Source organism: Pleurodeles waltl, chromosome 3_1 (genome assembly GCF_031143425.1).
Source record: "Pleurodeles waltl isolate 20211129_DDA chromosome 3_1, aPleWal1.hap1.20221129, whole genome shotgun sequence".
Taxonomy (NCBI): Eukaryota; Metazoa; Chordata; class Amphibia; order Caudata; family Salamandridae; genus Pleurodeles; species Pleurodeles waltl.
Window position 1 is genome coordinate 1,297,898,211 of NC_090440.1, and position 27,907 is coordinate 1,297,926,117.

Sequence of the window (27,907 nt, forward strand, 5' to 3'; positions counted from 1 at the left end):
TGTCACTGGTTTGTAGTGTCTGGCAATCTGCCTGTCCACTGGAGTACAAGAGCAGGAGCCCATATGGGTGGGTGTCAGTGAGTGCTTCATCAAATGAACGAATGGGTTCCAACAAACTTGTCCAAGTTGCAAAGCTCCTGTAAGTACGTTAGTTTTAACTTCCAAGTCTGCAGTTGCAAATTTAGTACATCTGCTGCATGTCTCATTACCATGGGCAAGGAAGCACTCTTCAGTTGGTGGTTCAGTGGGGGCACACAACACAATGTATGGGAAAGTATCCATAAAATGACCTCTTGCAATTACATACAGAAGCTCTCATCATTATAGTGTGGGGGGAAAAAACTGTAGTCAGAGTCCAAACTAAAAAGTTGTTCAAGTGGTGAGGTGTGGCTCTGAGATAAAGGCAGTGTCCTGTCTAAATTGAAATACACTCTGGCTGGGTGGATTGGTGCGATTTCAGTACACGCATTCGGTTGGGCAGAGACAAATTTAGCTTAATAAGATAAGACCATTAGAAGATGGTCTCCCTCTGGCACCATTAATTCAGACATCTATACCAAAGGGACTGGTGTGGATGTTTGTGCTAGACTAGTAGCCAGCTCTGGCACCCGAGCAGAACCCAAGGCAGTTTCAGGAAGCAAAGACTAACCTGAGGGTGGACCCACCGGCAGTGACTGACTGGAGACCTCTGCGGATCCTTGTGGCCCAGAGGCGAGACAGTTAGCTGGAAGAGTGCCAAAAATTTGCAACATGGTCTCATGTAAAGTCTCAATCTGTAGCGATATCGGAAAGTGACCCGGAAATTTGGGGTGCACTGGGATCAGTTGGGGCATTGGCTCTTCAGAAAGGGATGAGTAGTGAGACTGAGAGAGACCATGACGTCCTCTGGACTTCTCAGGTTGAAAGCAGCAGGACTGGGACAAAGCCTGCTTTACCTTCTTCTTAAAGGAAGACATTGACCAAGACAAGCACAATGGAAACAGCCCAAGGACAGGAACAGGACTTTGGAGACTTCTTTCAGCGTTAGGTGATGTAAAGCTTAATTTAGCATTTCTGAATCATCTTTGGCTTCATAATGGCAAAATTCTCACACAACCTAAAGCTCTACGCCAAACCAAGACACCAGAAGCATACCTCATGAGGATTTGTCACTTACACTTTTTTTGCGAGACTCCCAACAAGGCTTAAAACCTGTGGATTTAGGCAACACATAGATTTCTTGCACACTGGAAAACAAAATGTTTTGAGAATAAAATCTCAAAATAAGGGGAAAAGAAGGGAGTGAGCTTTGTATGTGTGTACAGAAGCATAGGAAGGAACACAAGTTGATGTGAAGGGATGGAGCTTTTATGCATCTCAATAATGACTTCTGTGACAGAGCGAAGTCAATGCGGAGCTACGCCGCACCACATACTGACACACAGGAGCATTGTTGTAAAATCTGAATACAGTCTTGTGCCTGGGGCTATTCTAGAGGTGAGGAGTCCGTGGTTAGAATTTTCCATCAAAAAGTCTGTTATATCTCCATGTGTGTATTATTACAATTACTCATGTCACGTTGAATTGCCAGAAGGCCAGAGATTTGCACTTTGAATCATAAACATGGGAAGTTCACGAGGCACTGAAATATGAACAAAGGATCACTTACACAACTCATGACATATTTAACGGTACCAGCCTATTTATTCTTGTATACCATTCCTCATCAATAGATTATCAGTAGGGAAAGTATGAAAGTGCCTACATTGTTAGTAAAGTATGATATCTGCATTTGTTCCATCATCATTAAAATTCAAGCAATTCACATTGTAGCAGCAGAGTTATATAATTGTCTATACTAGAGAAACCAATGTCTCCAGATTGCAGTACAAGAGAGACTAGCTCTGCAAACTATACCCTTGTAGGTGTTTGCTATCAAATATGAAAGAGTAGTGTTACCTTGGAGACAGCCCGCCATGGGAACAGTTGGTTGGTGACGTTAGAGGACTGGTTCGACTGCTGGAGTGTCGCGGAGCTCGGCAAGTGGTATTGCTTGGAGACCCCTTAAGTGAAACAGAAGGATATTTCATGGCCTGTTAACATCTACAATACACAATCAACCCTAAAACAAAATATTAACTGCTAAAGAAAACTATGAGGTCACAAAATATGGTAGCACAACATGTTTAGTCTATATAAAGATTATAGAACCTCGTTTGAAAGCGCTTGGAAATTCAACAAAAAAACATTTCCCTATTTTGGATTTAGCATAGCAGTGCATTGCAATTGAAGGCACGCATCTATGAAAAAACCTAAGCTTCAGAATCCTTTTAGCTTTTATCTCTTTGCTCAGAATTGCTATGTACGATACAATACAATATTGTATTAGAAAGTTCCCATAGTTATCCATTCAGGAGCGGTGCTTAATTCTGTCACTAATTAGTGAAATGACTGGCTAATAATAATCCTGGTCAATATGTACTATCGCATGTTCACATAGACATGGAATGGCTAAATCGTTTCACGTAGACACAGAATGGCTAAATACTTGGATACAACAGATACCTTTGTTCACAAACCAGTGGTCAGGTCAACTGCCAAACACCCAAGGCTTTAAATATTCAATGGAAGGTGTAGTGACAGGTACCCGTGAAAAGTGTGCTTTCACTTTGTGCATAAGATAGTAGTGAAGGTAGAACACTAGACTTTCTTAATACCAAAGCAGCAAAACAAAAATTCAAAGCTCTAGGGACTCCCGTTGCAATTGTTTGACACCTCCAGCGAAACCTGTAATATACTCAACTGGACTTTACAGCTGATATTTCTGAGCCCATACAGACAGACACATTTCAAGTTACGGACTATAAGGTGATGTCAGTTTAAAAATTAAGACTGGTTTACAGCGTGACACAACATGGAAACAGTTGGCAGCTATGAATGTCCAAGCAACAACAGCAGCTACACTTCCATTGAGTGAGAGAAAGACTGCAAAAAAGCAGTGTCATGCAGAGTGAAAGCATCAGGCGCAGGTGTTTTAGAATGCAGGGCTACAAATTAAGCTGTTGTATTTTTTCAATTGTAAATGTTTAGCAAGATCCTATTGCTGTGGGCAGGGTTGACCATCCCTACAATGTAATAATATTCAACAAAGAGTAGGTGAATGACCCCCAACTGTGCCCAGCAATTTATTAAACATATTTGAATATAACACTTTTGTGATTTATTAATACACTAATAACCCTGCAACCCACATAGAATCCAGAGAAACTGCCACTAAATCTACAAAAAGAAAACACTGAATGTAGGAAAGTCTAACCATAAGTCAAAACATGTATAATTTGCTACCTTGAAGCCAGAATGTTCTACAATGCATAAAAGTACACTTGAGTAGTTTTTACTTGGATGTTAAAAAAGTTATCTACATGCAGTTAATAACTGCATGGAAGTTGATCAAAAAGCCCATGTCCTATTGTGCAAGTGCGTATCTGGCCACCAGACAATTGGCATTCAAAGATTTCAGTGCCATACTGCTAGCATAGAACTGATTATATTAACCTGTAAGCATCTGTTCGTGACATGAAGTGCTGTAGATTCACATGCCCTGAACACTCTTGAGAGAGTCTGTCTGGGTGTGAGAGGGTTTATGTGGGTGTAAGAGTGGGTGTGAGTGTCTGTTTGGGTGTGATAAGGTATCTCTGGGTGTGACAGTGGGTGTGAGAGTGTCTCTGAGTGGGTGTGTGAGTCTAAGTGGGTCTGTGGGTGGGTGCGTGAATCTCCGAGTGGGTCTGTGAGTGGGTGCACTGTGGCCAGGCCCTGTGGCCAACTCCCTATAATCACACAACTAGAGTGGTGCTAGTTGGTTTGTTTTTCTTCAAAGAAGACTTTCAAGTCACAAGATCGAGCAACTCCTTTGTTAGATTGTTTTCTCGCCAGCCGGTGACGAAGAAGTGAGTAGGTGTGAGAGGGTGTATCTGGGTGTCACAGTGGGTGTGTTTCTGTGAGTAGGCATATGAGTCTGTGACGGGGTGCGTGAGTGTCTGAGTGGGTTTGTGGGAGGGTGCGTGAGTCTCTGTGTGCATCTGTGAAAGGTTACAGGGAGGTTATAGTTAGCTTGACGTTTGAGCCATACAAAACCACAGAAATTCAGCAGTTTGAGGTATACTTGCAATTATACTTTTGTTAAAAAACTATCACTCGTTGCCCAAAGTTACTTTACGACAAAAGCAAACAAACACAAATGATGAACGGAATGCGGAACCGATCAAACATTCAGCCCCAGTCAAAGATCTGGATTTAGTCCAACAATTCTTTTGCTCACTACCCCATCCCAGTTTGGACCCAGCCATATGCAAATCAGTCTTGACCCTGTTCCCCATGGGAACAGACCAGCCTGTACTGCCATGCCAGGACCTCCCTGGACTGGAAACAAGCATCCTGCAACAGATTTCAGGGTACGTTCCCGGCGCACTTAGGGTGACAAAAGCAAACAAAAACAAAGGTACTTTCTGGCACGAATTATAGTTTCTACAGATAAGAATAACTGTAAGTATAATTATAACTGCTGAATTTCTATGGTTTTGTATACGTAAACCGTCAACCTAACTATAACTTCCCTGTCACCTTAGTTTTTTTCCAGTGAATTTCTATGTTTTTTTAATGCACACATTAAAGTCAGGTTGCGGCAAGCCAATCAGGGCTTTGTTTTTCCCCAGGATCCCAGGAGGATCTGAGTAGGATACTTGAATCTGCAGATCTGCAAAAAAAAAAAAAAAAAAAAAAAGGGGGCTATATTTTTTGCCCATTAGGGATCCCTAAGGCACCCTTCCATGTGTTCTATAGGGTCAGGATACCTGTATCCTGACCCGGTGATATGTTTTTACACTATTTTTTCCCAACCCCCAGGCAATGCGAGAAATAAAATGGTGGCCAGAACTTTTGTGTCAGGTTGTACCAGCCAATGAGAGCCTTGCTTTTCCTCTGAGTCAGAGGAAGATCTGTGTCCCTATATATACAAATATGGTTTTCATTTAATAACTAGAAAACTACTAGATTTACACCAAATCACAAATGGGCGCTTGCTGGACCAATAGCTACCTTTCTGCCAAATTTGGTTAATTCCGTCCATCTGTTTTGGCGCTATTATTGTTTAAAGTCCCAATGCAAAAATGCATGGAGAAAAAGTGTTTTGGGCCCCCCCCCCCCACCTTTTTCTTGGACCCCGCTTGATCAATCACCAAAACTTTCCAAATAGACGCTGAAAGTGAGCACCGTATATTCTTGGAAAATGTTGTGAAGATTCATAAAAGGTGCCAAATTTATTAGCAGAACAGAAACATTTTTTTCAGTTGAAACTAGATCCTAACTATATCTTCTAAAGTTAATGCTTGGAGCTCACTAACAGGCCTGAGTGAAGTGATGGCGACTAAGAATGCCACTTTCCACAAGAGAAATTGAAATGGGCATGAGTGAGGAGACTCATATGGGGGACCCATGAGTCTATTGAGTACAATGTTAAGGTTCCACGAGGGAGCAGGAGGAACCAGAGGGGCAATAACTCGTCTGAGTCCTTCCATGAAAGTTTTAATCACTGGAAGTTTGAACACTAAGAGTAGCTGTCTATTCTGGAGATGTGCAGCTATAACTGCAAGGTCTACGCATATGGAAGTGTAAGCAAGATTTGCTTTCCACAAATGAAGCAGATAGCAAACAAGGTCTTGTACCATGGCTTTCATAGGATCAATTTGTTTGGATTGGCAGTAACATACAAAATGTTTTCACGTTGCAGAGTAACAGGCTCTAGTGGTTGATCTGTGTGCTTCCTTGAGAATGTCTATACATTCTGGAGGCAAACCAAGGTAGCTAAACTCTATGACCTCAGGAGCCAGATTGAAAAGTTGAGTGCCTTGGGGATTGGATGTCTTATTTGTCCTTGATTCTAGGTAAGGAGGTCTGCACTGTTTGGGGGCTTCTCGTGTGGGACTACTGAAAGATTCACAAGTGTGGGGAACCAGGGCTGGTGTGCCCACGTGAGAGTCAAAAGGAACATGGTGAGAGAAGTTTGCCGGAGCGTCTGAACCAGAAATGGAATGAGAGGGAGAGGTGGAAAAGTATAGGCAAATATCCCTGACCAACTCATCCATAGTGAGCTGCCTTTGGATAGTGGGCGTGGGTACCTGGAGACAAAGCTTAGGCCTTTTGTGTTTTCTGCTGTGGCAAAAAGGTTAATGTGAGGGAACCCCCATTTTTGGAAGTATGAGTGGAGGACTTGTGAGGGAGTTCCCATTCATGGACTTGTTGTTGCATTCTGCTGAGCAGGTCTGGAAAGTCGCCGTCCATCATGGGAGATATTCGGCCAACAGGAATTCCTGTACAGCAGAACACAGAAAGTCAGACTCCCGCCTTACCTCTCAGAATCTGTGGAGATCAGCTGCGGAGTTCCACTGGGTTCCTCCCAGAGCCCCACACTCTTCGACATCTACATGGCCCCACTCGCATCCATCGTCAGGGATCATAGGTTGAACATCGTCTCCTACACCAATGATGCCCAGCTCATCATCTCAGACTGAAAAACCCACTACTGCCAAGAAGAATTCCCACAATGAGATGGAAGTCGTCATCGTCGCCTGGACGAGGGACAGCTGCCACAAGCTCAACTCCGACAAGACAAAGATCCTCATCCTGGAAACATCCACATGAGCCTGGGACAACTCTTGGTGGCTATCGACCCTTGGCACCACCCCCACCCCAACAAACCACACACGCAACCTCGGCTTCATCATAGACTCATTGCTCGCTATGACCCACCAAGCCAACTCAGTTGCGTCCTCCTGCTTTCACATACTCAGGCTTCTCCAGAAGATCTACAAATGGATCCCAAAGGACTGCTGCAAAACCATAACCCTTGCCATGGTCACCAGCATACTTGAATATGGCAACGCCCTCTACGCCGGTACCACACAGAGGAACCTGAAGAAATAACAGCACATCCAAAACATCTCCGGCAGTCTGATCCTGGACATTACCTGCTGCAAACATCTTCAACCACCTAAGAGACCTTCACTGGATTCCTACTGAGAAAAGAATTAACTTCAAGCTCCTAGTCCATGCTTACAAGGCCCTCCACGACCTAGGACCTGCCTACCTCAACCACTGTATCACCTCTTACCCACCAATCCAGATCTCTCTGCTCAACAAACACTAGCCACCGTACCCTGCATACGGAAGGCCTTGGCTGATGGAAGGTCCATCCCCTACATCACGACAAAGAGCTTGAACACCCTTGCTCCTGCACCTCATGCAGTCACCATCACAGACTCAATTCAGGAAGGGCCTTAAAACCTGGCTGTTCAACTGACGCTCAGAGGACTAACCCCCCCTAGCGCCTTGAGACCCTTATGGGTGAGTAGTTGCACTTTATAAACCCTGATTTGATTTGTGGTCAAGAGCCCACTTCCATATGGTCTGAGACAGGTGTGATAATTGTGAGGACCGTGGTCTTCCCTGTTTTTGTAAGTAATACATGTCTGTTATATTGTCCATCCGGAGACAGGTGAGGAAGGAATGCTTTCAGTGTTAGATATACCGCTTGAAGCTCCAGGTAATTTGTGTGTAGAGATTGACGTACGGCTCCCAAAGATCTAGCACTGTCAGGTCTTGCAGGTGAGCACCAGTCCATGATGCGTCTGTGGTTAGTGTGATGTGAGGATCAGGGTCCAGCAAAGGCTGCCTCTTTAACAGGTTGGTGGTGTTCCACCATTGCAGAGAATGGCGAGTGGGGCAGTCTATCAACACTAGATCTTCCAGGTGACCCTGTGACTGGGACCACTGGCGAGCTAGACACTGTTGTAGTGGACGCATGTGTAATCTCGCATGTAGGTCTATAGTGATGGAAGAAGACATCATCCCTAGCAGACACACAACGTTTCTTACAGTATAGGATTGTTTATCCTGGACTGAGGCAAATTTGGCTGAAAAATCCGAATACGAGCAGGACTGGGATATGCTAACCCTAACTGTGTGTTCAAAATTGCTCCCAAGAAGGTTGAACTTGTATAGGTTGGAAGTGGGATTTGGGGATGTTAATAGTGAACCCTAGTTTGTGAAGTAGATTCATGGCCATCTATGTATGTTGTTGGCACTAGTGAAGTGTACTGGCTTTATTGAGCCAATCGTCTGGGTAAGGGAACACATGGACATTTTGCCTTCGCAGGTGTGCTGCGACCACTGCTAAGCATTTTGTGAATACTGGAGGTGCGGTAGTCACCGCAAATGGAAGGGCTTTCAATTGAAAAAGACAAACCTTAAGTATTTTCGTTATGCAGGGTGTATTGGTGTGTGAACGTAGATGTCCTTTACATCTAGAGCTGTCATAAAGTCGCCTTTATGTAGAAGTGGAATGATATCTTGTAGAGTGACCATATGGAAGTGTTCTGAGAGGAAATATTTGTTTAGAGGTCTGAAATCCAGAATTGTCTGAGAACCCCCTCCTTTTTGGGACTCAAGAACTATCAAGAGTACACTCCTGAATCTTGGTGTTGCAGAGGAGCATGTTCTAAGGCCCCCTTAAGGAGAAGGGCTTGGGCCTCTTGCTTGAGAAGTGACAGATGTTCCTTGGATAATATGTGGGTGCGAGGGGGGATGTTGCGGGGTGCGGTAATTAGCTCCAGTCAATAGTCAAGTTGGATAATTGCTAGTACACACTGATATGTAGTGATGGTATCCCAGACTGGGTGGAAGTGTAGGAGTCTACCCCCAACAGGTGTTGATGGGTCTGGGGAAGGTGTAAGTAGTCATTGCTTCACAATGGATGTTCAGCTGCGTGCTGCGGCGCCCTTCCCTCCACCTTTGCTGTTTGCTCCTCTAAAGGAACCTCTGAAATAACCTCTGGTGTAGAAGGAATGGTGTTGCTTTTGTTGGGATGCAGAGACATCGGTGTGGGAGTTTGTAAGGCACCCATCGCCTTGGCTTTATCAGTGTTTCTTCATCTTGTCTAGTGTTGTATCTACCTGTGGTCCAAACAGGTGCACCTTATCATAGGGCATATTTAGAACTACCTGCTGGCCCTCTGGTTTGAAACCAGAACACCGAAGCCATGCATGCCTTCTTAATAGGATGGTGATGTTTATGCCCCTACCCGCAGTATCTGCTGCATCAAGGACACACCTTATGGATTTGATGGGGATAATTTTTACTCCCGAGAAGTTGTTGCTCACTTCTGTAGTGTTCCTCTAGGAGGTATTGCAGCAGTTCCTCCGTTTCATCCCAATGTGCCCGATCATAACAGGCCAACAGGGCATGCAAATTCGCAAGATGCCAATGGATTGCATCAGCATTGATGCATCTGCTCTCCTCCTCAGGAGTAGAAGAGTCCCCAGTGGCTTGACTATTTGCCAGTTTACAGGCAGTGGTGACAACAGAGTCAGGTGGAACTTGACTAATAAAGAGAGGATCTGAAGGAGCTGCCTTATTTTTTTAATTCGCTGAGGGGTGATAATTCAGGAATGGACTGGCTCCTCAGATATATCATCTGTGTGTCTCATCATGCCAGGTAGCATGGGGAGGAATTTTGTGTCCCTGAGATTGGAAGAAAGGGTGTCAAATAAAATATCCTGCCCTATGAGTTTCTTATGGAGCTACACAATATGAAACGCTGCCGTTCTGGAGACAACCTGTTGGAATGAGGTGGTACCTTCTGGAGGGGAGGGGTGAGCAGGAAAAAGGTCCTCGGATAATTAGCAATGGTGGGATCCAGATCATATGCATCCCATGGGTCAGTGTCATCTAACGGTCCCGCTAACTTCCCAATGTATGAGTGTGGAGACTCTTAAGGAGTGTTGAGTGTGTCATATGTAGAGGACTGTGGTGGAGACCAAGGAGGGGGAAGGAGGTGATGATGGTGGAGGAGGAGGAGAAGGTGGAAAAGCGGGATGATGGTCCGGGCTGGTAACCTTGTCCCCAGGCTTTTTCCTTGGAGAAATAGGTAGGTCCAAGGCCTCCTCAAACGTTAACTTCCTATTTGGGGGTGTAGGAGAGGAAGGAGCTGCAATATTTCGACCAGTTTTTCTTTGATGTATAGTTTTCGCTGCCTGGCGTCCATTTTCTTGCAGTTCGGCTCAACAGGTGAAGGAGTGGTGGAAGACTGGCCAGAGTCATTCGGCTCCTAGGCCTTTGGTACCAACGGCTTGTGCTAGTGAATCTTTGTCAGCGCTGAGGTCGAAGGAAGCAGCAGCTAGGTCGGTGCCAAGGTTCGGACCAACACCAAATCGATTTCTTGGTCCGAAGAGCATGAGATCGAGGCCGAAGCTTTAGCCTTTGCAGCAATCTTGAGCACTGAGCCTGAAGGCACAGTGGTCAAGACAGTCTTTCAGTAGTGACCATGGCCGGGAAGCAGTGGTCGTCCAGCGACCTCTAAAATAGGTAGCAAGGACTTCTTGGAGGACATGGGTGGGAAAGCAGGGACCTCAATAGTCACACTCATTGCAGAGGTTAATTCCTGGCTCTCACAACCGAGCTCCATATCTGAAGTCAGAGCTGTCTTCAGGGGAGAAGGCTCCTTCCTCCTCAGCAGCTGGCTCCTCCTGAGCGTGTTCTTCCTCAAAAAGATCCAGGGTGTCACCTGATGTTTTCTGTGCCATTTCAAATTGTCAAGCTCTCCGGTCTTGAAGAATCTTTTTAAACCTAAAGGACTTGCAAGCGTTGGAGTCAGCCTCGCGATGGTTGGGAGAGAGGTAGAGATTGTACACAAAGTGTTGGTCAGTGTGCGGGTATTTGGCGTGGCAACGTGGCCAAAAACGAATAGGTGTATGTTCCATCAGAAGAAGATTTTTGTCGATACCGCAGACACACAGAAGGTAGGCCTGAGACGGGTGGTAATGCCCCCAAGGACAGACAGTCAGAATCTGAACCGACTCATGGGTGTATGTTCCATCAGAAGAAGATTTTTGTCAATGCCAGAGACACACAGAAGGTAGGCCTGAGACAGGTGGTAATGCCCTGAAGAGCAGGTGGTCAGAACCCGAACCGACGAAATTTGTTGGAGCGCAGGAATAGAATTGCACAATCAAAACAATACCGTCTGAACAGTAAGAAGAAGTAAAGAATTGAACCGAAAGGAGTCGAAGACACGGAGCAGAGGCATACACATCCAAACCTGACAGCAGACAGAAAACAAACTAACTAAAGAGTCGATGCCCATGCGCAATAACACTGAAGAGCATGTGTATCTACAGTCGCACATGCCATTCAACATTTTGTTCCCCCATGCCTCAGATTGTTTGGATTTCCTGCCCAATGGGACTGTTGGGAACGTGCCTTGTGACTGTCTTGAGGAAAAGGATGTCTGGATCACTAGACTCTCTGGAGAAGGGCGAGCCAAGAGGAAGGTCGGGTCTCCTGGAGTGGAGCAGTAGTGTCTGCCGACTAACCTACTGACTGTCGATATAGAAGGCGTCTCTCCCCAGACTGCCAGAACAGGCACTAACAAAGTCTCAATGAAGGGAAGTAAAGGCTCAGAAGCCTAGGGGGGTATTACCTCCCTGAGGACATCCGTCTTAACATCAAGAGATGGCAATTGTAATTCCAGCACTTCTGCTGCATTTTGTTTACCAATGAGTGGATCAACATAACCTCCAGTGTTTGGGGGTTCCGTTACAAACTCCATCTCCATTTCTGGAAAGGTATCAAGACCATTAGTCAAGACAATCCTGTTACTTGATAAAGATTTTCTCCCCAGGGCCACAGAGTATTAGAGTCCTAACCAAAAAGTATGTGGACCCTCTCTTTGTATTCCTCTTCCTTAATCTGCCTCTGTGACTAGGTAGTTGACCTTTTGAGACGAGGAGCGCCCGGAGGTAGAGATGGTGGTACCAATGGCTCCAGGTGAGGCGCTGATAGAGGTGTGACATTGGTGGCTTTGGTGATGGTGTCTGCCACTGAAGGGATGTTAAAACTGTAGTTGTGCACTGGGGAAAAGGCTGAAGACAGTTTTGGAGCAACTGTCCTGGTGCTTAATTGTGCCATAGGCATGAACATACAGTAGAAAGCCTAAATGGTGCTCTAGGTCTCAAGGATACACCAGGTGGGTTTGAGGCCCTAACAAAGATGCTGAAAATTGTGTTTAATAACGCTGGGTCTGTCCTGGCACTGGAGATTACGGAATTGAACATAGTGCCACAGGATATTCTGAGACTGATGGAGCAGATGCCAGTGGCTCCGGGTGGGGTAAATTCGAGGGTCAGGTAAGGCTGTGGAATAGACTCAAAGCTAGCAGGATCGGAAGGTTCCACTACAAATAACTTTACTTCCAAGGATGAACGTCCTGTGGGAGTCCTGGGTCGACTTGGCAACTTATCATTTCCATGCTTCTTTTTCTTCCTATGCAGTTTCTTTTTCACTCCAGAAGAGTGAGAAAAAAGAGATCTGGACTTTGCTTTCGACCAGCAACAACACTGTCTGTCCTCATTTCCTTGAGCCATGAAGAGTTTGGTTCCACAGTCCTTAATGGCCTTAGGATGCATTCTCTGTCAACAGTCACAGGAGCGGAAATCATGGTTGGAGCCTAAACACCACAAACAAATAGTACTTATCCTCAAATGTATTTTGTAAATTGAAAGAGATCCTATAATAGACTGTAATGTACCTTCTACATATAACAATTGTTCGGAAATCTCTGGCCATGATGAGACTTGTTGCTTGTAATAGTGAGAAGTAAAAAGAAGGGCAGTCGTACAGTGAACTTCTGAATGACTGTTATATGTAGAAGGTACATTACAGTCTATTTTAGGATCTCCTCTTTCAATTAACAAAATTCAATTGAGGATAAATATGATTTACATATGGTCACATATCTTCTGATTAGGCCTTGAGAACGTCTTGATGACGAAATATGTGTTGGCTGTAAATCATATATTGGAATCATCGTTTCTTGTGGGGAATAAACCATGAATCATCACCAATAAGTGTTTGAAACTTTATGTACAAGTCATGTAAAGCACATGATTGTTTGGACTTCTGCAGTGTGCCCTGGAAATAATTTGGTAAATGTTTCCTTATCTAGCCAGAGTGCCTAAATCATCAAGTGTGCTCGACACAGAAGCATCTGCCACCAATGAATGAAGAGAAGATTAATTATGGAAGCAGACCTCATTAACATGCTTTTCTCTTTATTTCACAACAAGGTGAGCAGGCCATTATCTGTTCACATCATCAAACTTCTGGTAGCATTGGTTTTAATACATTCATGTAGGTCTCACTTGAAGTTAAACATAAGACATAAGGGTGGCATCAATCAGAACCTTCTGGAGGATGCTTGAAGAATGAATTGCTTGAAGAGACATGGCAGATGAAAAGAATAAAGTCCCAACCTTTGGATAACCATTTATCTTCTTCTTGTATCCAACACAGCTTTAAGGTATTTTATTCTCTGCAGTGAGGGAAATATAGACTTGCTGTAATTGATGTGGGCCTCCAGATGTTAGAGGACATGCATGTAAACCTACCGGTATTCCTAGTCAGAATGAGAATTAAACAGCCAGCTATGGCTAGGGGCATTTTTTCACTGTCTGGGATGAGCTGCTACCACAGACCTTGAAGAAGTGCATGGAGCAGACGTCAGACTGAAAGGTAAGTCTACACCAGTACCGTTTTAAGTATGCATTAGTAATGGTGTTTTTTTATTTTGCTTTCACCCATCTTTGTTTTGGTGGAGATAGATGAGGCTGTGAAACAATTATGAATGTAAGCTCTGCAACCACTCTTCTGCTCCCTTCCTTGCTAACAGGAAATTGTGGGAGTAAATGCCATTGCACTTTCCAGGTTCGGCAACATTTACAATTGCATTTTTTGACTAGAGGAAATATACATCTTGAATCAGATGGTTCTGAAGAAGAGATATTGATTTTATTTGTAGTGGAATGCTTGGTGCTATTGCCTTTGACTGTAAGAGTCTATCCATTTTACACTATTCTGACTACCCAACTATCTTTTGTTATTTTTGCCCATGCTGACAATTATTTGCTGATGTTCCTCCACGTGAATGGATAAACACAGAGAATAAAAGTGGAAGTCATTGCCTTGAGTTGCTGGAGGCTTCCCACTGCCTGCTTACAAAATGTTTTCTCTGGATATCTCCAATTATGGTGTAACATTTTGTACACTTGATGCTGCTGTTGCCAGTCATGATGGAAACTCGGTGAGGTGAAGTCACATGTAAGTATCACTAGACTGCAGCATCCAACATTTCTCAATGTCTGCTCCAGCATCATCTTCAGTCTTGAGGTTTCATTATCAGGAAACTATCCAAATAAACAAGGGCTGAAGAACAAGTTACTTACTTTCGATAACAAAATATCTGGTAGAGACATATTCTAGCTTCAGATTCCTTACCTTAGAATTTCCCCCAGGTGTCAGACTGGATCTGGAGATTTTTCTTTGAGCAATACCCTTGCGCATTGGTAGGTGGCGTTGGTCGACTCCACGGGCGTCGTTGGCATCGTAGGTGTCTTAGTCACTGTAATGACGTCGGGAGAAGTATATAGATGCCGCCTTCGCGCAGTGACGTCAGCTTCCTTTAACAACTTTCCACGCCAAAGCACAGAGCTGCTAAGAAAACTGAGATTGGTGCACCAGAGCCAAGGACCTGAAAGGGGAATTCCTGTCCCTAGAAATTAGTTCGCAAGCGGGAAGGATGGGTGGGCAGTAAGGAATCTGCAACTAGAATATGTCTCTACCAGATAGTTTGTTACCGAAGGTAAGTAACTTGTACATCTGATAAAGACTTCTACTTGCAGAGTCCTTACCTTAGAAGAGATAACCAAACAATGCCATCCTCGGTGGTGGGCTGCGAACCAAGATCATAGTAGGAAGCCCTGCAGGACCGAACGACCAAAGTAGCCGTCCCGACAGACCTGACTGTCCAGGCAGTAATGTTTAGCAAACGTGTGCAGGCACGCCCACGTAGCTGCCTGGCAGATATCCAGGACAGGAACACCGTGTGCTAACGCAGTGGAAGCAGCATTTGCTTAGGTGGAATGAGCACACAAGCCCTCAGGGGGTTGCTTCTTGGCCAACGTGTAGCACATTTTGATGCAAAGAAGCACCCATCGAGAGATGGTACGCTTTTTTACCGCCTTCCCTTTTTTCGCACCCACATACCCAACAAAGAGCTGATCGTCCACCTGGAAATTTTGGTATGATTAAGATAGAATGCCAACGCCCTTTTTAGGTCCAGACGGTGGAGTCTCTCCCCCTCATGGGAAGAATGTGAGGGTGCGTGGAAAGTAGGCAGGGTGATGGACTGGCCTACATGAAAAGGCGAACCACCTTAGGAAGGAAGGAAGCCTTAGTGCGCAACACCACTTTGTCAGGGTGCACAGACAAGTAAAGAGGTTTAGACGAAAGGGCTTGAAGCTCACTCACCCTGCGAGCAGAGGTGATAGCAACAAGAAAGACAGTTCTGAAGGTGAGGAGCTGCAATGGACAATTATGCATCAGCTCAAAGGGAGTACACATCAAATAAGTAAAGATAAGATTGAGGTCCCACTGAGGCATGATAAATGGAGTGGGAGGAAATAAATGGGCGACGCCTTTTAGGAATCTACTCACAACAGGAGATTTAAAATGTGAGGGCTGATCAGGTAAGGAAGTCCGAAATACCAGATAAATACCCTTAAAGGGTGCCCAAAGCAGAGCCCGGCTGGGTCAAAGAAAGAATGAACAGAAGAACCTCAGATAGAGGGGAGAGAGGGGATCAACAGATATGTTGGAACACCATGCCACAAATTTATTCCAACGACAGGCATATACAGTTTTGGTTGCGGGACGCCTGGCTGGCAAGATAACATCACAGACTTCGGGTGGAAGATCAAAAGTCGTCTACTGTCGCTGCTCAATCTCCACGCATGAAGGCGGAGGTTGGACATGGAGGCTGGACATGTCCCCTTTGGCTGCGACAGAAGATCAGCCCGAAGAGGCAGTCTGAGTGAAAGATTGATGGACATGCTCAATAAGCTCTGGATACCAGACTCTCCGTGCCCAGTCCGGAGCCACCAAGATGACTTGGGCCCGGTCATTGCTGATCTTCTTGAAAACTCTGGGCAGAAGTAGTATGGGGGAAAGACGTAAAGGGGGCTGGAGTTCCACTCAAGAGGAAAAGCGTCTCTGAGCAAGTGCCGCCTTGGAAACTCCAACGCGCAAAACAGCTGAATTTGAACATTCTATGCAGAGGCGAACAGATCTAACCAAGACTCTCCCCACTGCCAAAAGAGACCTTGTGCCAACTCTGGATGGAGATGCCATTTGTGATCGGCTGTGCATCGATGGCTGAGTTCGTCCACTTTGGCGTTGAGGGAACCCACCCGATGTTGAACCATCAGGGTACAGCCTCCTGACAAAGGACCTTACTCCGCCCTATTTGTTGCAATACCACAAGGCAGTAGTATTGTCTGTGAACACTGCACTACTTTCCCTTTGAGATAGGGAAGAAATGCTTTCAACGCAAGCCTGATCACCTGGAGCTCCAGAAGATTGATATGGAGCCCAGACTCCGCCGGAGACCAGAGGCCTCTGATCTCCGCCTCTCCCATGTGGCTGTCCCAACCCAGAAGTGACACATCTGTCATTATAGAAAGATCTGGTTGGGGAAGGGAGAGGGGGTCTGCTGTGGACCGAAGGCAAATTCGAAAGCCACCACTGCAAGTCTTTCGCAGTCCCCTCTGAGATCTGGACCATGTCGGAGAGATTCCCCTGATGCTGCGCCCACTGGAACTTCAGGTCCCACTGCAGAGCCCGCTTATGCCATCTGGCATGTGTTAGTAGCAGGATGCAGGAGGCCATGAGGTCCAGCAGCCTCAGAGTCAGTCTCAACGAAACCCAAGACCGAGGCCGGAAGATCGGAATTATAGCCTGAATGTCTTGGACTCGCTTTTCGGGAGGATAAGCCCAAAACTGCACGGTATCCAGAACAGCTAAAATGAAAGGGAGTGTCTGAGAGAGAGTCAGGTGTGACTTCGGCACGTTTATAGTAAACCACAGCATTTGCAGGAGGTTCGCCGTAGTCTGAAGGTGGGAGACGACTTTCTGAGGCGAGTCCACCTTCAACAGCCAGTCGTCAAGGTAGGGGAAGACTGACACCCCTAACCTGCGCAGATGAGCTGCAACCACCGCCATCACTATTGTGAACACCTGAGGGGTGCTGGTAAGGCCAAAGGGGAGCACTGTAAACTGAAAGTGCTTGTGACCTATCGCGAATTGTAGGTAACGTCTGAGGGCAGGCAGGATGGGAACGTGGAAATAAGCGTTCCTACCATCCAGTCTTCTGGGTCCAAGGCAGACAGAACCTGAGCCAGGGTGAGCATTCTGAATTTCTCCTTCTTGAGGAAGGAGTTCAGGTCCCGAAGGTCTAGGATAGGACGTAAGCCCTTGTCCTTTTTCGGCACCAGAAAGTAGCGGGAATAACAACCACAACCTACTTCGGGAACAGGGACTTTTTCTATAGCTCCCTTGGCCAAGAGAGCTGCGACTTCCTGGCAGAGAAGTGTCAAATGATCCTCTGGAAGGTGACTGAAGGATGGAGGCATGGCTGGTAGAGAAAATTTGAAAGGGAGGGAGTAGCCCTTCCAAACTATCTGCAAAACCCACCTGTCGGTAATGATGGATTCCCAGTGGGGCAGGTGATGGTGACTCCTGCCCCCAACTGGATGGGAATGAGGGGATGGACTAGGAGGGTTTGGAGGCTGCAGCAGGGGTTGAGGTGGACTGGGCAGACCTCTGGGTCCCTGTCTCATGCCCACGTGGGATTCTGCATCCCTGGCCACGCAGAGGCTGGACAGCATGGGTGGCACGGTGGCTGGGTGGAGGATGCGACAGGGAGCCCCTTATCTGGACATGAAAGGGGCAAAAAACGGACTGGGGGGGGGGTGAGGGGCAGAGGAAAGGCCAAGGGACCGAGCCGTAGCCCGGGAATCCTTGAATCTCTCCAAGGCCGAGTCCACTTTGTCTCCAAAGAGACGGGAGCCATCAAAGGGCATGTCTATGAGTGACGGTTGGACATCCCTAGAAAACCTAGAAGTTCGCAACCAGGCGTGGCGTTGTAAGGCCACTGTCGCAGCAACCAATCTGCCCAGACAGTCGGTCGTGTCCAACCCACAACAGATGGTGAACTTTGCCGCATCTCTCCCATTGTTCACAGCTTGGGAGACGATACCACGGGCCTCCTCTGGTATCTGCGGCAGGACTTGCGCAACCGTATCCCACAAAGAGAGGGTATAGCGGCCCAAAAGGCATGTGGTGTTCACAGACCACAGCGCGAGACTGGAGGAAGAAACCAACTTCTTATCAAACTGTTCCAGTCTTTTTGATTCCATGTCCAGGGTGTGGAAGGGATTGCGCCTGAAGAACAGGAAGCCTGGATGACAAGGCTCTCAGTCGTGGGGTGTTGGGACAGGAATTTAGGGTCGTTCGGAGCGGGCCAATGGCGGCGTACGATAGTCCTGTTCACAGGAGCCCCTGTGTTGGGTTTGGACCAGATACCCAAAAGGACATAGGTAAGGGCTTAATTGAATGGCAAAGCGTTCTGAAGTAGAAGCCCCAGGCTGAAGCACCTCTGTCAGGAAATTAGACCTGACCTCAACCGTAGGAAGGTCAAGGCCAAGGACCTCAGCTGCCCTACTGACCACCATACCATAAGTCGCTCCCGTCACATTAACCATGGTAGGAGGAGACAGCATGCCAGTGGTATCCAGACCACTGGCGTCCCAATTCCTGAGCCCAGTCCAAAGAGGGGTCATCCTGGTATTCAGGGGTCCACAGACCCCTCCAATCCCTCCCCAAATTCGTACCCATAGGAAAAAGGGTCAGAATCTTACCTGGGGCGAATAGGCCCAAAAGAAGACAAAGGCAGCACCGGCCAATGCCGCTCCGACTCCGAGTCATTGGGGATAAGGACTGGGTAGACGTCAATAGCGGCCACTACCGATGTCGGGCACGTCAGCAATCGACCCAGCGCTGGGGAAGATCTCAAAGGTGCGACCGGCATTGGTGCGGATCCAGAGGTGACCTCGGTGGCCGGAGCCGAAGCCGAAGCCACCGGCACGTAACCCAAAGGCCCCTCTACCAAACACCTTGGGTGTGAAGGCGCTGTATCGGGGTTGGTCGCCCAAAGATGAGGTGCATAGCATCATAAAATTCTTATAGTTGGGTGGGGGTCACTCTGGCTCCGGGAAACTTGGAGAAGCGCGGAACCGGCCCAGATGCATGCTCCGCAGAAGGAGGCCTTGAGAGTCGACGCTCTTCCCTTGTTGCGTCAGCCGACCGACAAGGTGAAGTCGGACAACAATGGGATCTCTTCGACTTCTTCTTCTTCTTACCTTGACACGAGGATTTGGAAGAAGACAAGATGTCTAGGATCTCATGGATTTGTTCTATGTAGAGGAGATGCTACCTGATAACAATGTGCAGCACTGGATCCTAGAGAGTCAGTTGACGATTTAGGTCATCACTGATTATGATGACATCAAAAGAGAGTGATCCATACATTGTTGACATATCTAAAGCAAACTTATTAGCACTGAGCAATGACAGCTATGTCTCTAGAGGTGCTGCTTGCCCTTTGAAAAACGTGAGCATCACTGCAAGTCAGATCATTATCTCAGTAAGATTCACGATAGGCAACGGTTCCCTACTGTTTTTTCTAGACAGAGGTACAGTAGACACAGTGATCTCATACAGAGCCCTGGGCACTCCTTCGTGTCCCTCTCTTTTCTGAAGGCAAATGGTTCACTCATCTAATATATATATATATATATATATATATATATATATATATATATATATATATATATATATATATATATATATATATATGGAAAATGTCACTTACCCTGTGTACATCTGTTCGTGGCATGTTCTGCTGCAGATTCACATACTATGCATAGTCTGCCATCTAGTGTTGCGCTCAGAGTGTTACAAGTTGTTTTTCTTCGAAGAAGTGTTTTCGAGTCACAGGATCGAGTGACTCCTCCTCTTCCGCTCCATTGAGCATGGGCATCGACTCCATGTTAGATTGTTTTCCTGCAGAGGGTAAGGTAGGAGTGATAGAGTATGAAGAAAAGAGATGTCCATGCAAATGAAGTATATATATATATATATATATATATATATATATATATATACATATATATATACACACACACACATACATATGTACAAGTGAATGTTGAACTTAAACTGCTACAGGCTCCCGGGGAGGTGGGAGGGTGCATGTGAATCTGCAGCGGAACATGCCACGAACAGATGTACATTGGCTAAGTGACATTTTCCGTTCAACGGCATGTGTAGCTGCAGATACACATGCTATGCATAGACTAGAAAACTGTTTTTCCTCCCATAAATGTGGTGGTTAGCCTGTAGGAATTGAAGTTGTTTGAAATAATATTCTTAGTACAGCTTGGCCTACTGTGGCTTGCTGCGTTGCTAACACATCTACACAGTAATGCTTGGTATATGTATGTGGTGTTGACCAAGTAGCTGCTTTACAAATTTCAGCCATTGGTATATTGCCTAAGAAAGCTATTGTAGCCCCGTTTTTCCTTGTGGAATGTGCTTTAGTTGTAACTAAGAGCTGCCCTTTAGCTTTAAGGTAACATGTTTGGATGCATCTTATTATCCATCTTGCTAAACCTTGTTTAGAAATGGGGTTGCCAGTATGTGGTTTTTTGAACCCCACAAATAACTGTTTCGTTTTTCTAAATTATTTTGTTCTATCTATGTAATACATTACGGCTCTTTTAATATCTAATGTATGTAGGGCTCTTTCTGCCACAGAATCTGGCTGTGGGAAGAAGACTGGTAGTTCCACTGTTTGATTGATATGGAACGGTGATACAACCTTTGGGAGAAATTTAGGGTTAGTTTGAAGTACGACTTTATGTTTGTGTACTTGTATGAACAGTTCTTGAATTGTGAAAGCTTGGATTTCACTAACTCTTCGCAATGAAGTAATTGCGACTAGGAAGGCAACTTTCCATGTTAGGTACTGAATCTGACATGAGTGCATAGGTTCAAATGGTGGGCCCATAAGTCATGTGAGTACTATGTTTAGATTCCACAAAGGCACTGTAGGCGTTCTAGGTGGGATGATGCATTTTAACCCTTCCATGAAGGCTTTGATAACAGGAACTCTAAATAAAGAGCTGTGTTGTATATTTTGCAAGTACGCAGAGATTGCAGTGAGATGTATTTTTATGGATGAAAAAGCTAAGTTTGCTTTTTGCAAATGAAGCAAATAACATACAATGTCTTGTATTGATGCTGAAAGAGGGGTAGTTTGTTTAGATTGACAGTAATACACAAATCTTTTCCATTTGTTAGCATAGCACTGCCTGGTAGTGGGTTTTCTTGCTTGTTTAATTACTTCGATACATTCAGTTGATAGTTGTAGATACCCAAATTCTATGACATCAGGAGCCAATTTGCTAGATTGAGTATGTTGGTATTTGGATGCCTGATCCGTTGTTTGTTTCGTGGTAACAGATCTGGTCTGTTTGGGAGTTTGATATGTGGTACTACTGACAGATCTAATAGTGTTGTGTACCAGGGTTGACGTGCCCACGCTGGCGCTATGAGAATCAGTTTTAGCGTGTTGACTAGAAATGGAATGAGCGGGAGAGGGGGAAAAGCATAAGTAAATATCCCTGACCATTTCATCCATAGAGCATTGCCCTTGGATAGGGGATGTGGGCATCTGGATGCGCAGTTTTGGCATTTTGCGTTTTCGACGGTGGCGAATAGATCTAGGTCTGGTGTTCCCCAATGTTGAAAGTATAGTCAAAGCACTTGAGGGAGAATCTCCCACTCGTGTGTTTGTTGATGATCTCTGCTGAGAACATCTGCCAATTGGTTGTGTATCCCTGGAATGTATTGTGCTACCAGGTCAATTTTGTTGTGGATTGCCCATTGCCAAATTTTTTGGGCTAGGAGGGAGAGTTGGGATGAATGGGTCCCTCGTTTGTTTGTTTAGGTAATACATTGATGTCATGTTGTCTGTTTTGATAAGGATATTCTTGTGAGTGAGAAGAGGCTGAAAAGCTTTGAGTGCTAAGAATACACCTAGCAACTCTAAGTGATTTATGTGTAACTGTTTGGGTTTGGCATCCCATTTTCCTTGAATGTTGTGATTATTGAGGTGTGCCCCCAGCCAATCATTGATGCATCTGTTGTAATTATGGTCTGAGGCACAGGGTCTTGAAATGGCCGCCCTTTGTTTAGGTTTGTGGAATTCCACCACTGAAGGGACATGCATGTTTGGCGGTCTATCAACACTAGATCGGGAACTTGGCCCTGTGCCCGTGACCATTGCTGTGCAAGGCACTGTTGTAAAGGCCGCATGTTTAGTCTTGCATGTGGGACAATTGTGATACAGGATGCCATCATGCCCAATAATTTCATGACGAATTTGACAGTGTGCTGTTGGGCTGGCTGTATGTGTGGCAATATATTGCAAAATTCTTGTATCCTTTGTGGACTTGGGCTTGCAAGCCCTGTTTGCGTATTTAGTGTTGCCCATAAATACTGTTGAATTTGCGCAGGTTGAAGGTGTGATTTTTGGTAATTTATGGAGAACCCTAGGTTGCGTAGGGTTTGTATTACATAAGGTGTATGGTTTTGACACTGTGTATGACTGTTGGATTTTCTTAGCCAATCGTCCAGATATGGGAAGACATGAATGTGTTGCCTTCTTAGGTAGGCTGCAACTACCGCCAGGCATTTTGTGAATACTCTGGGAGCTGTTGTTATTCCGAAGGGTAACACTTTGAACTGATAATGCTTTCCTTGAATCACAAACCTGAGATATTTCCTGTGCGCTGGATGGATGGGTATGTGAAAATACACATCTTTGAGGTCTAATGTTGCCATGAAATCGTGCTGTTGAAGTAGTGGGACAACATCCAGTAGTGTTACAATGTGAAAGTGTTCTGACAGGATGTAATATTGGCCTTAAGGTTCTGTCCTTTTTGGGAATGAGGAAACACAGTGAGTAAACTCCTGTTCCTAGTTGATTTTGTGGCACTGGCTCTATTGCTTCTTTGAGCAATAGAGATTTTACTTCCTCTTGAAACAGGACGATATGTTGTGTGGAGAGTTTGTGTGGTTTTGGTGGAGTTTTTGCCAATTCTATGCAGTAGCCATTGCGGATAATTGATAATAGCCAGCTTTCTGTGGTAATGGGTAGCCAATTGTTGTAGAACCTTTGCAGTCTTCCCCCGACAGGTGAGGTGTGAATTGGGAAGGCATGGATCAAGTCACTGCTTTGCCTGTTGTGAGGCTTGTTTTGCTGACTGATATTTTCCCCTGCCTCTGGGGTAGTGGCCTCTGTAAGTGCTTTTGAAACCACCTCTTTGATATTGAGGTTGGTAGGCCAACTTTGTTTGTGAGGTGGATGGTCTTAGGTGTTTGGGTTCTAAATCCAACTCTGTATTGGGGCTTACGAAAGGATCCCCTGTATTGTGTAGTATACAAAGCACCCATGGCTTTAGCTGTGTCCAAATCATTTTTCTTTTTTTTCAATAGCAGTGTCCACCTCTGGGCCAAAAAACTGTTTTTGGTTAAACAGCATATTGAGGACAGCCTTTGTATTTCAGGCTTAAATCCTGAAGACCTTTGCCATGAGTGTCTTCTTATGGTGACAGCAGTGTTGATGGCTCTAACTGCTGTATCTGCAGAGTCTAGGGCTGACCTAATCTGATTGTTTGTGATACCTTGCCCTTCCTCAACTATTTGTTGTGCCCTTTTCTGTTGTTCCTTGGGGAGATGTTTTATTATGTCTTTCATCTCATCCCAGTGGGCCCTATTGTATCTAGCCAACATTGCCTGAGAGTTGGCTATCCTCCACTGGTTGGCTGCCTGCAATGCCCCCCTTTTGCTCCCAGCGTCAAACTTTCTACTCTCCTTGTCTGGTGGGGGTGCATCCCCTGATGATTGCAAGTTTGCTCCTTTTTCTGGCTGTGCTTACCACTACAGAGTCCGGAGGCAATTGTTGTGTGATAAAGGCAGGATCAGAGGGAGGTGGCTTATTTTTTTCTCCCTAGGAGTAATTATTTTAGTCTTAACTGGCTCCTTGAATATTTGGTGAGCATGCTTTAAAATGCCAGGGAGCATGGGAAGCGACTGATAAGTTGCATGTGTGTAGGAGAGTGTATTAAAAAGGAAGTCATCCTCTAACGGCTCAGTGTGCATGGCGACATTGTGATCGGCTGCTGCCCTAGCTATGACCTGAGTGTAGCTTGCACTATCCTCTGGTGGTGATGGCTTAGAGGGATAGCAGTCTGGGTTGTTATCTGGAATGGGATCTGGATCATAAAGATCCCATGGATCCACATTGTCCTGCTGTGAATCAAATGAATGTGCTGGTGATTGCACAGGTGTGGGACTAGTAAGGGGAGAGATAAGCAAATGAGAAGAATGAGGAGGAGACTGAGGAGGAGAAAATCGAGAAGGTGGAGGTTTCTCTTTGGTTTTTGGCACTTTAGCTGGTGGCTGAGCAGTGTACAATTCTTCCTGAAAGGCTAATTTCCTCTTAGGCTTTAGAGGAGGTGCTGTTATAATTCTGCCAGTGTCTTTGTGGATGTGAATCCTGGCTTGCCTTTCATTGCCTCCATTTGTGAGTGTTCCTCAGTCAGTTTATGGCTTTCTTTGAGTGCTTGTGAAAGTCCATGGTCCTCTGTATAAAGTGACCTTTTCAGCTCCGAAGCTGTTTTTTTCGGTATCGAAAGTCTTGCGGTGGATGATGGCCTCAGCTCCGAATTTTTTTGGGAGGTTTCGACTCGAAGGATCGATGCTCGTTGGACTCGGAGACAGAGCCTTGGCTCGAGTCCGATGGCTTGGGTGGCACGGCTTTTTCGGTGCCGAAGTTGTGGGTTGGTCACCGAAGGTCTTTTTACGGGTCGAGCCATGGCCTTCCAGCAGTGGCGTTCCCAAGGCCTTATGTGTGGGCTTGGCTGGGACAGGGGCAGGCGTAATCACGTGCTGTCCTGCGTGACCGGTCTGTCCTCCTCAGACTCCTGCTCGGAGTCGGACCCTCGAACGGAGACAGCCGTGTGCACGATCTCCTCCTCTTCCACATCGAGACGTTCGTGCTCTTGGATGCTCAGAGCATTTTCTTGGAATGGAAGGATCTGCAGGCCTCGCAATTTTCTTCCCAATGGTCTGGGGTAAGGCAGAGATTACAGACGAGATGTTGGTCTGTGTAGGGGAATTTTGCATGGCACGAGGACAAAAGCGGAATGGGGTCCGGTCCATGAGGCTTCAACGCGGTTGGCCCGACCGGGCCCGAGCTGGGGGCACATGCCCAGAAGGGCGAGTAGAGATGTTTAACCTGACGGTAGCGAAGTGTCGATAAAGGATGGTATGCGATCGAAACAATACTTACAAGAATTAGAGAGTTTTCAAGCTTTTCCTACTCGAACTAGCGGAGCGAAAGGAAACACGTCCGAACCCGATGGCGGAAAGAAAACAGTCTAACATGGAGTCGATGCCCCTGCGCAATGGAGCCGAAGAGGAGGAGTCACTCGATCTCGTGCCTCGAAAACACTTCTTCGAAGAAAAACAACTTGTAACACTCCGAGCCCAACACTAGATGACAGACTATGCATAGCAGTGTATCTGCAGCTACACATGCCATCGAACACACACACACACACAATATATATATATATATATTGCATTGTCTTCTTTCCTGGACATTTTCAAACCATATGCAAAGCACTTGTCAATGGTACTGGCATGCTGACAGGAAATCAAGAGGAAGGAGATGACTGAACAAAAAAAAAAGGGTCAAATAAAAGTTTTAGTAAAGAAAAAAAAAAAGAGTCTTTACACCTAAGTGAAAACATGTTTAGCAGCTGAATTTTTCAAGCTAAGATAGCCAAGAAGACAATCCCAGTTTTAGAGATGAAATTAAGCTCACAAAGCAGAAAAGCTGGTCGAGGCTAGCAAACACTACCCTGCGCTGTGGGAATTACCTGCAGGACCCTGGCTGTCTTAAAGCAACAAAGTGCATTTTTGTTTACTTGGGTCTAGCTGCCTATCGTTTCTCTTTCCATTATCTTCTCTTTATAAAACAGAAGTTTGGACAACATTCAAAAGGGGGAATCTGAACTATTGATGAGACATTAGGGGCGGGAGGGAAAGGAGCCTCAAAATCTGCTCTTGCCATTCTGCAGCATGTTGCTTAGTGTCTTGCTATCAGGCTGAGTTCCTACACACAGAATTGGTGGTGAATAACACTGTAACTGTTAAATTGATGTGAAACTGACTAAAAAAAAAACACAGTCGAGATGGGAATTGTCATTTTAAAATCTGGTTTAAAAGGCACATTTTAACTCTCTCGACAGTCATGTAATCACAAGATAATCACAAAGGTGGTTATTATAATTAATGTTAATGCCTAAATATGATCATTATAAAATTACATTGTTAATATTTACAGGAATCGACCCATTCTGCTTTCAACATGGTTGCTTCTAAAAAAAAAAGTATCAAGACACAACCCAACTTTTTCAACATCCAACTGTTCAGAAGACAAACATCAGAATGCAGCCCTGTAGAGCAGAATCTGTTTGATAAGGAAGAACCTGGGGCACGCACTAAAGCCATTGCTAGATAACAAACACGGTGTGTGTAGTGAAGTTTTGTTACTTGGTTTCAACCTATCATGAATCTGCCAAAGTAGAACCCGCTGTTTTCCAATCTCCTCTCACTTTGAGATTACACTGATTGAAAAAGAGTGGAATCATGATCCTAGCCAACCTTTCACTGCTGCTTTAAGGGGTGACTGTCTTGTTCCTCTAGCGGACAAGAACCCTCACTCACCACACTGCTGTTGCTGGAGTTCTTCAGGTGGTTATGCAGGAGCTTGGTGGCACCATCTTGGAAGGCCTTTGGTAGGGCGCCAAGCAACATGGTGAACTCCGGAGTGTTAAGTTCGAACAGCGATATTAGGACTACTTGAGCCGCCTAAAAAACAAAACACAAACAAGGAGTATGCTGAATACACAGAAACCAATAGTATATACGTACACCTTTTCAACTTGTATTCATGGTTTTGGAAATTTGGAACCAAAACTAAAACATCATTTAGAACCAAAACTAAGAACTTTCTGCACATTTCACATCTCCCTCTAAGCTCTCACCGCCTCTCTACATTGCACTGTCAGGCAGTTTAATCAAAATGTTAAACAAATGCAAAGGTGAGGCTAAGATGCCAAGGTGAGGCTAAGATTTGGCACTGTGAGGGTGGCTTGGGCAGATGGACCAGCAAGACAGACAAGATTATAGAAACGACTGAGAATAGTATGGTGGTGAAGTGTGACACATCATCAGAACTACACCGCGTACAGCACAGGCTTTTATTCAGTGGTGTAAGTCAAAATGATCCCCCAGTGTACAACCCCCTCCTCCCCACAGAAGGTGATGAGAGGTCCCTGGGACTCCTATATATCACCAGTATCTGTAGATTTTGAGACTGAAAGAGCCCCCCTCCCCCGCATCTGAAGACTGCCTGCACAACCCCCCACCCCACAGGTGTTCGTCTTATGTCCATGGTTATATTGAGCTGTGTATCAGTGTTGAAAAATGATAAATACATGCAAAAATATCTGTTGGTGTCAAACTCTACTGTGTACAGCATAGCCCTGTTCTTTGAGACGTCTATAACTTCTCTTTCTGCACAGAACTTGTTTCCTAGGCAGTTTGTGACTATCCTATATCCACGAATCCTGCCTCAAAACAGCGAGGGATTCACTCTCAGTTAATAGTCACTTTCCTCCATTCACTGTTCCATTTTAACTTCCCTTTTGCATCAGAAATCAAACAGCACAAAACCCCTGTGAAAAGAAAAGATACTAAGTGTTACATAGCATTTAATGTAGAAAAAGGG

At 45.4% G+C, this 27,907-nt stretch overlaps 1 protein-coding gene across 5 annotated transcripts in view; it reads right to left on the reverse strand.

The window, feature by feature from the left end:
• CLASP1 (cytoplasmic linker associated protein 1) overlaps positions 1-27,907 on the reverse strand; it is a 1,131,138-nt gene that overhangs the window by 179,133 nt on the left and 924,098 nt on the right. For all 5 annotated transcript variants that reach the window (XM_069224628.1, XM_069224627.1, XM_069224630.1 and 2 more), the window contains 2 exons: positions 26,842-26,985; positions 1,939-2,042 (listed from right to left, as the gene is read on the reverse strand). In XM_069224628.1, the coding sequence (XP_069080729.1) occupies positions 1,939-2,042; positions 26,842-26,985 (248 nt within the window). The remainder of the gene's footprint in view (positions 1-1,938; positions 2,043-26,841; positions 26,986-27,907) is intronic.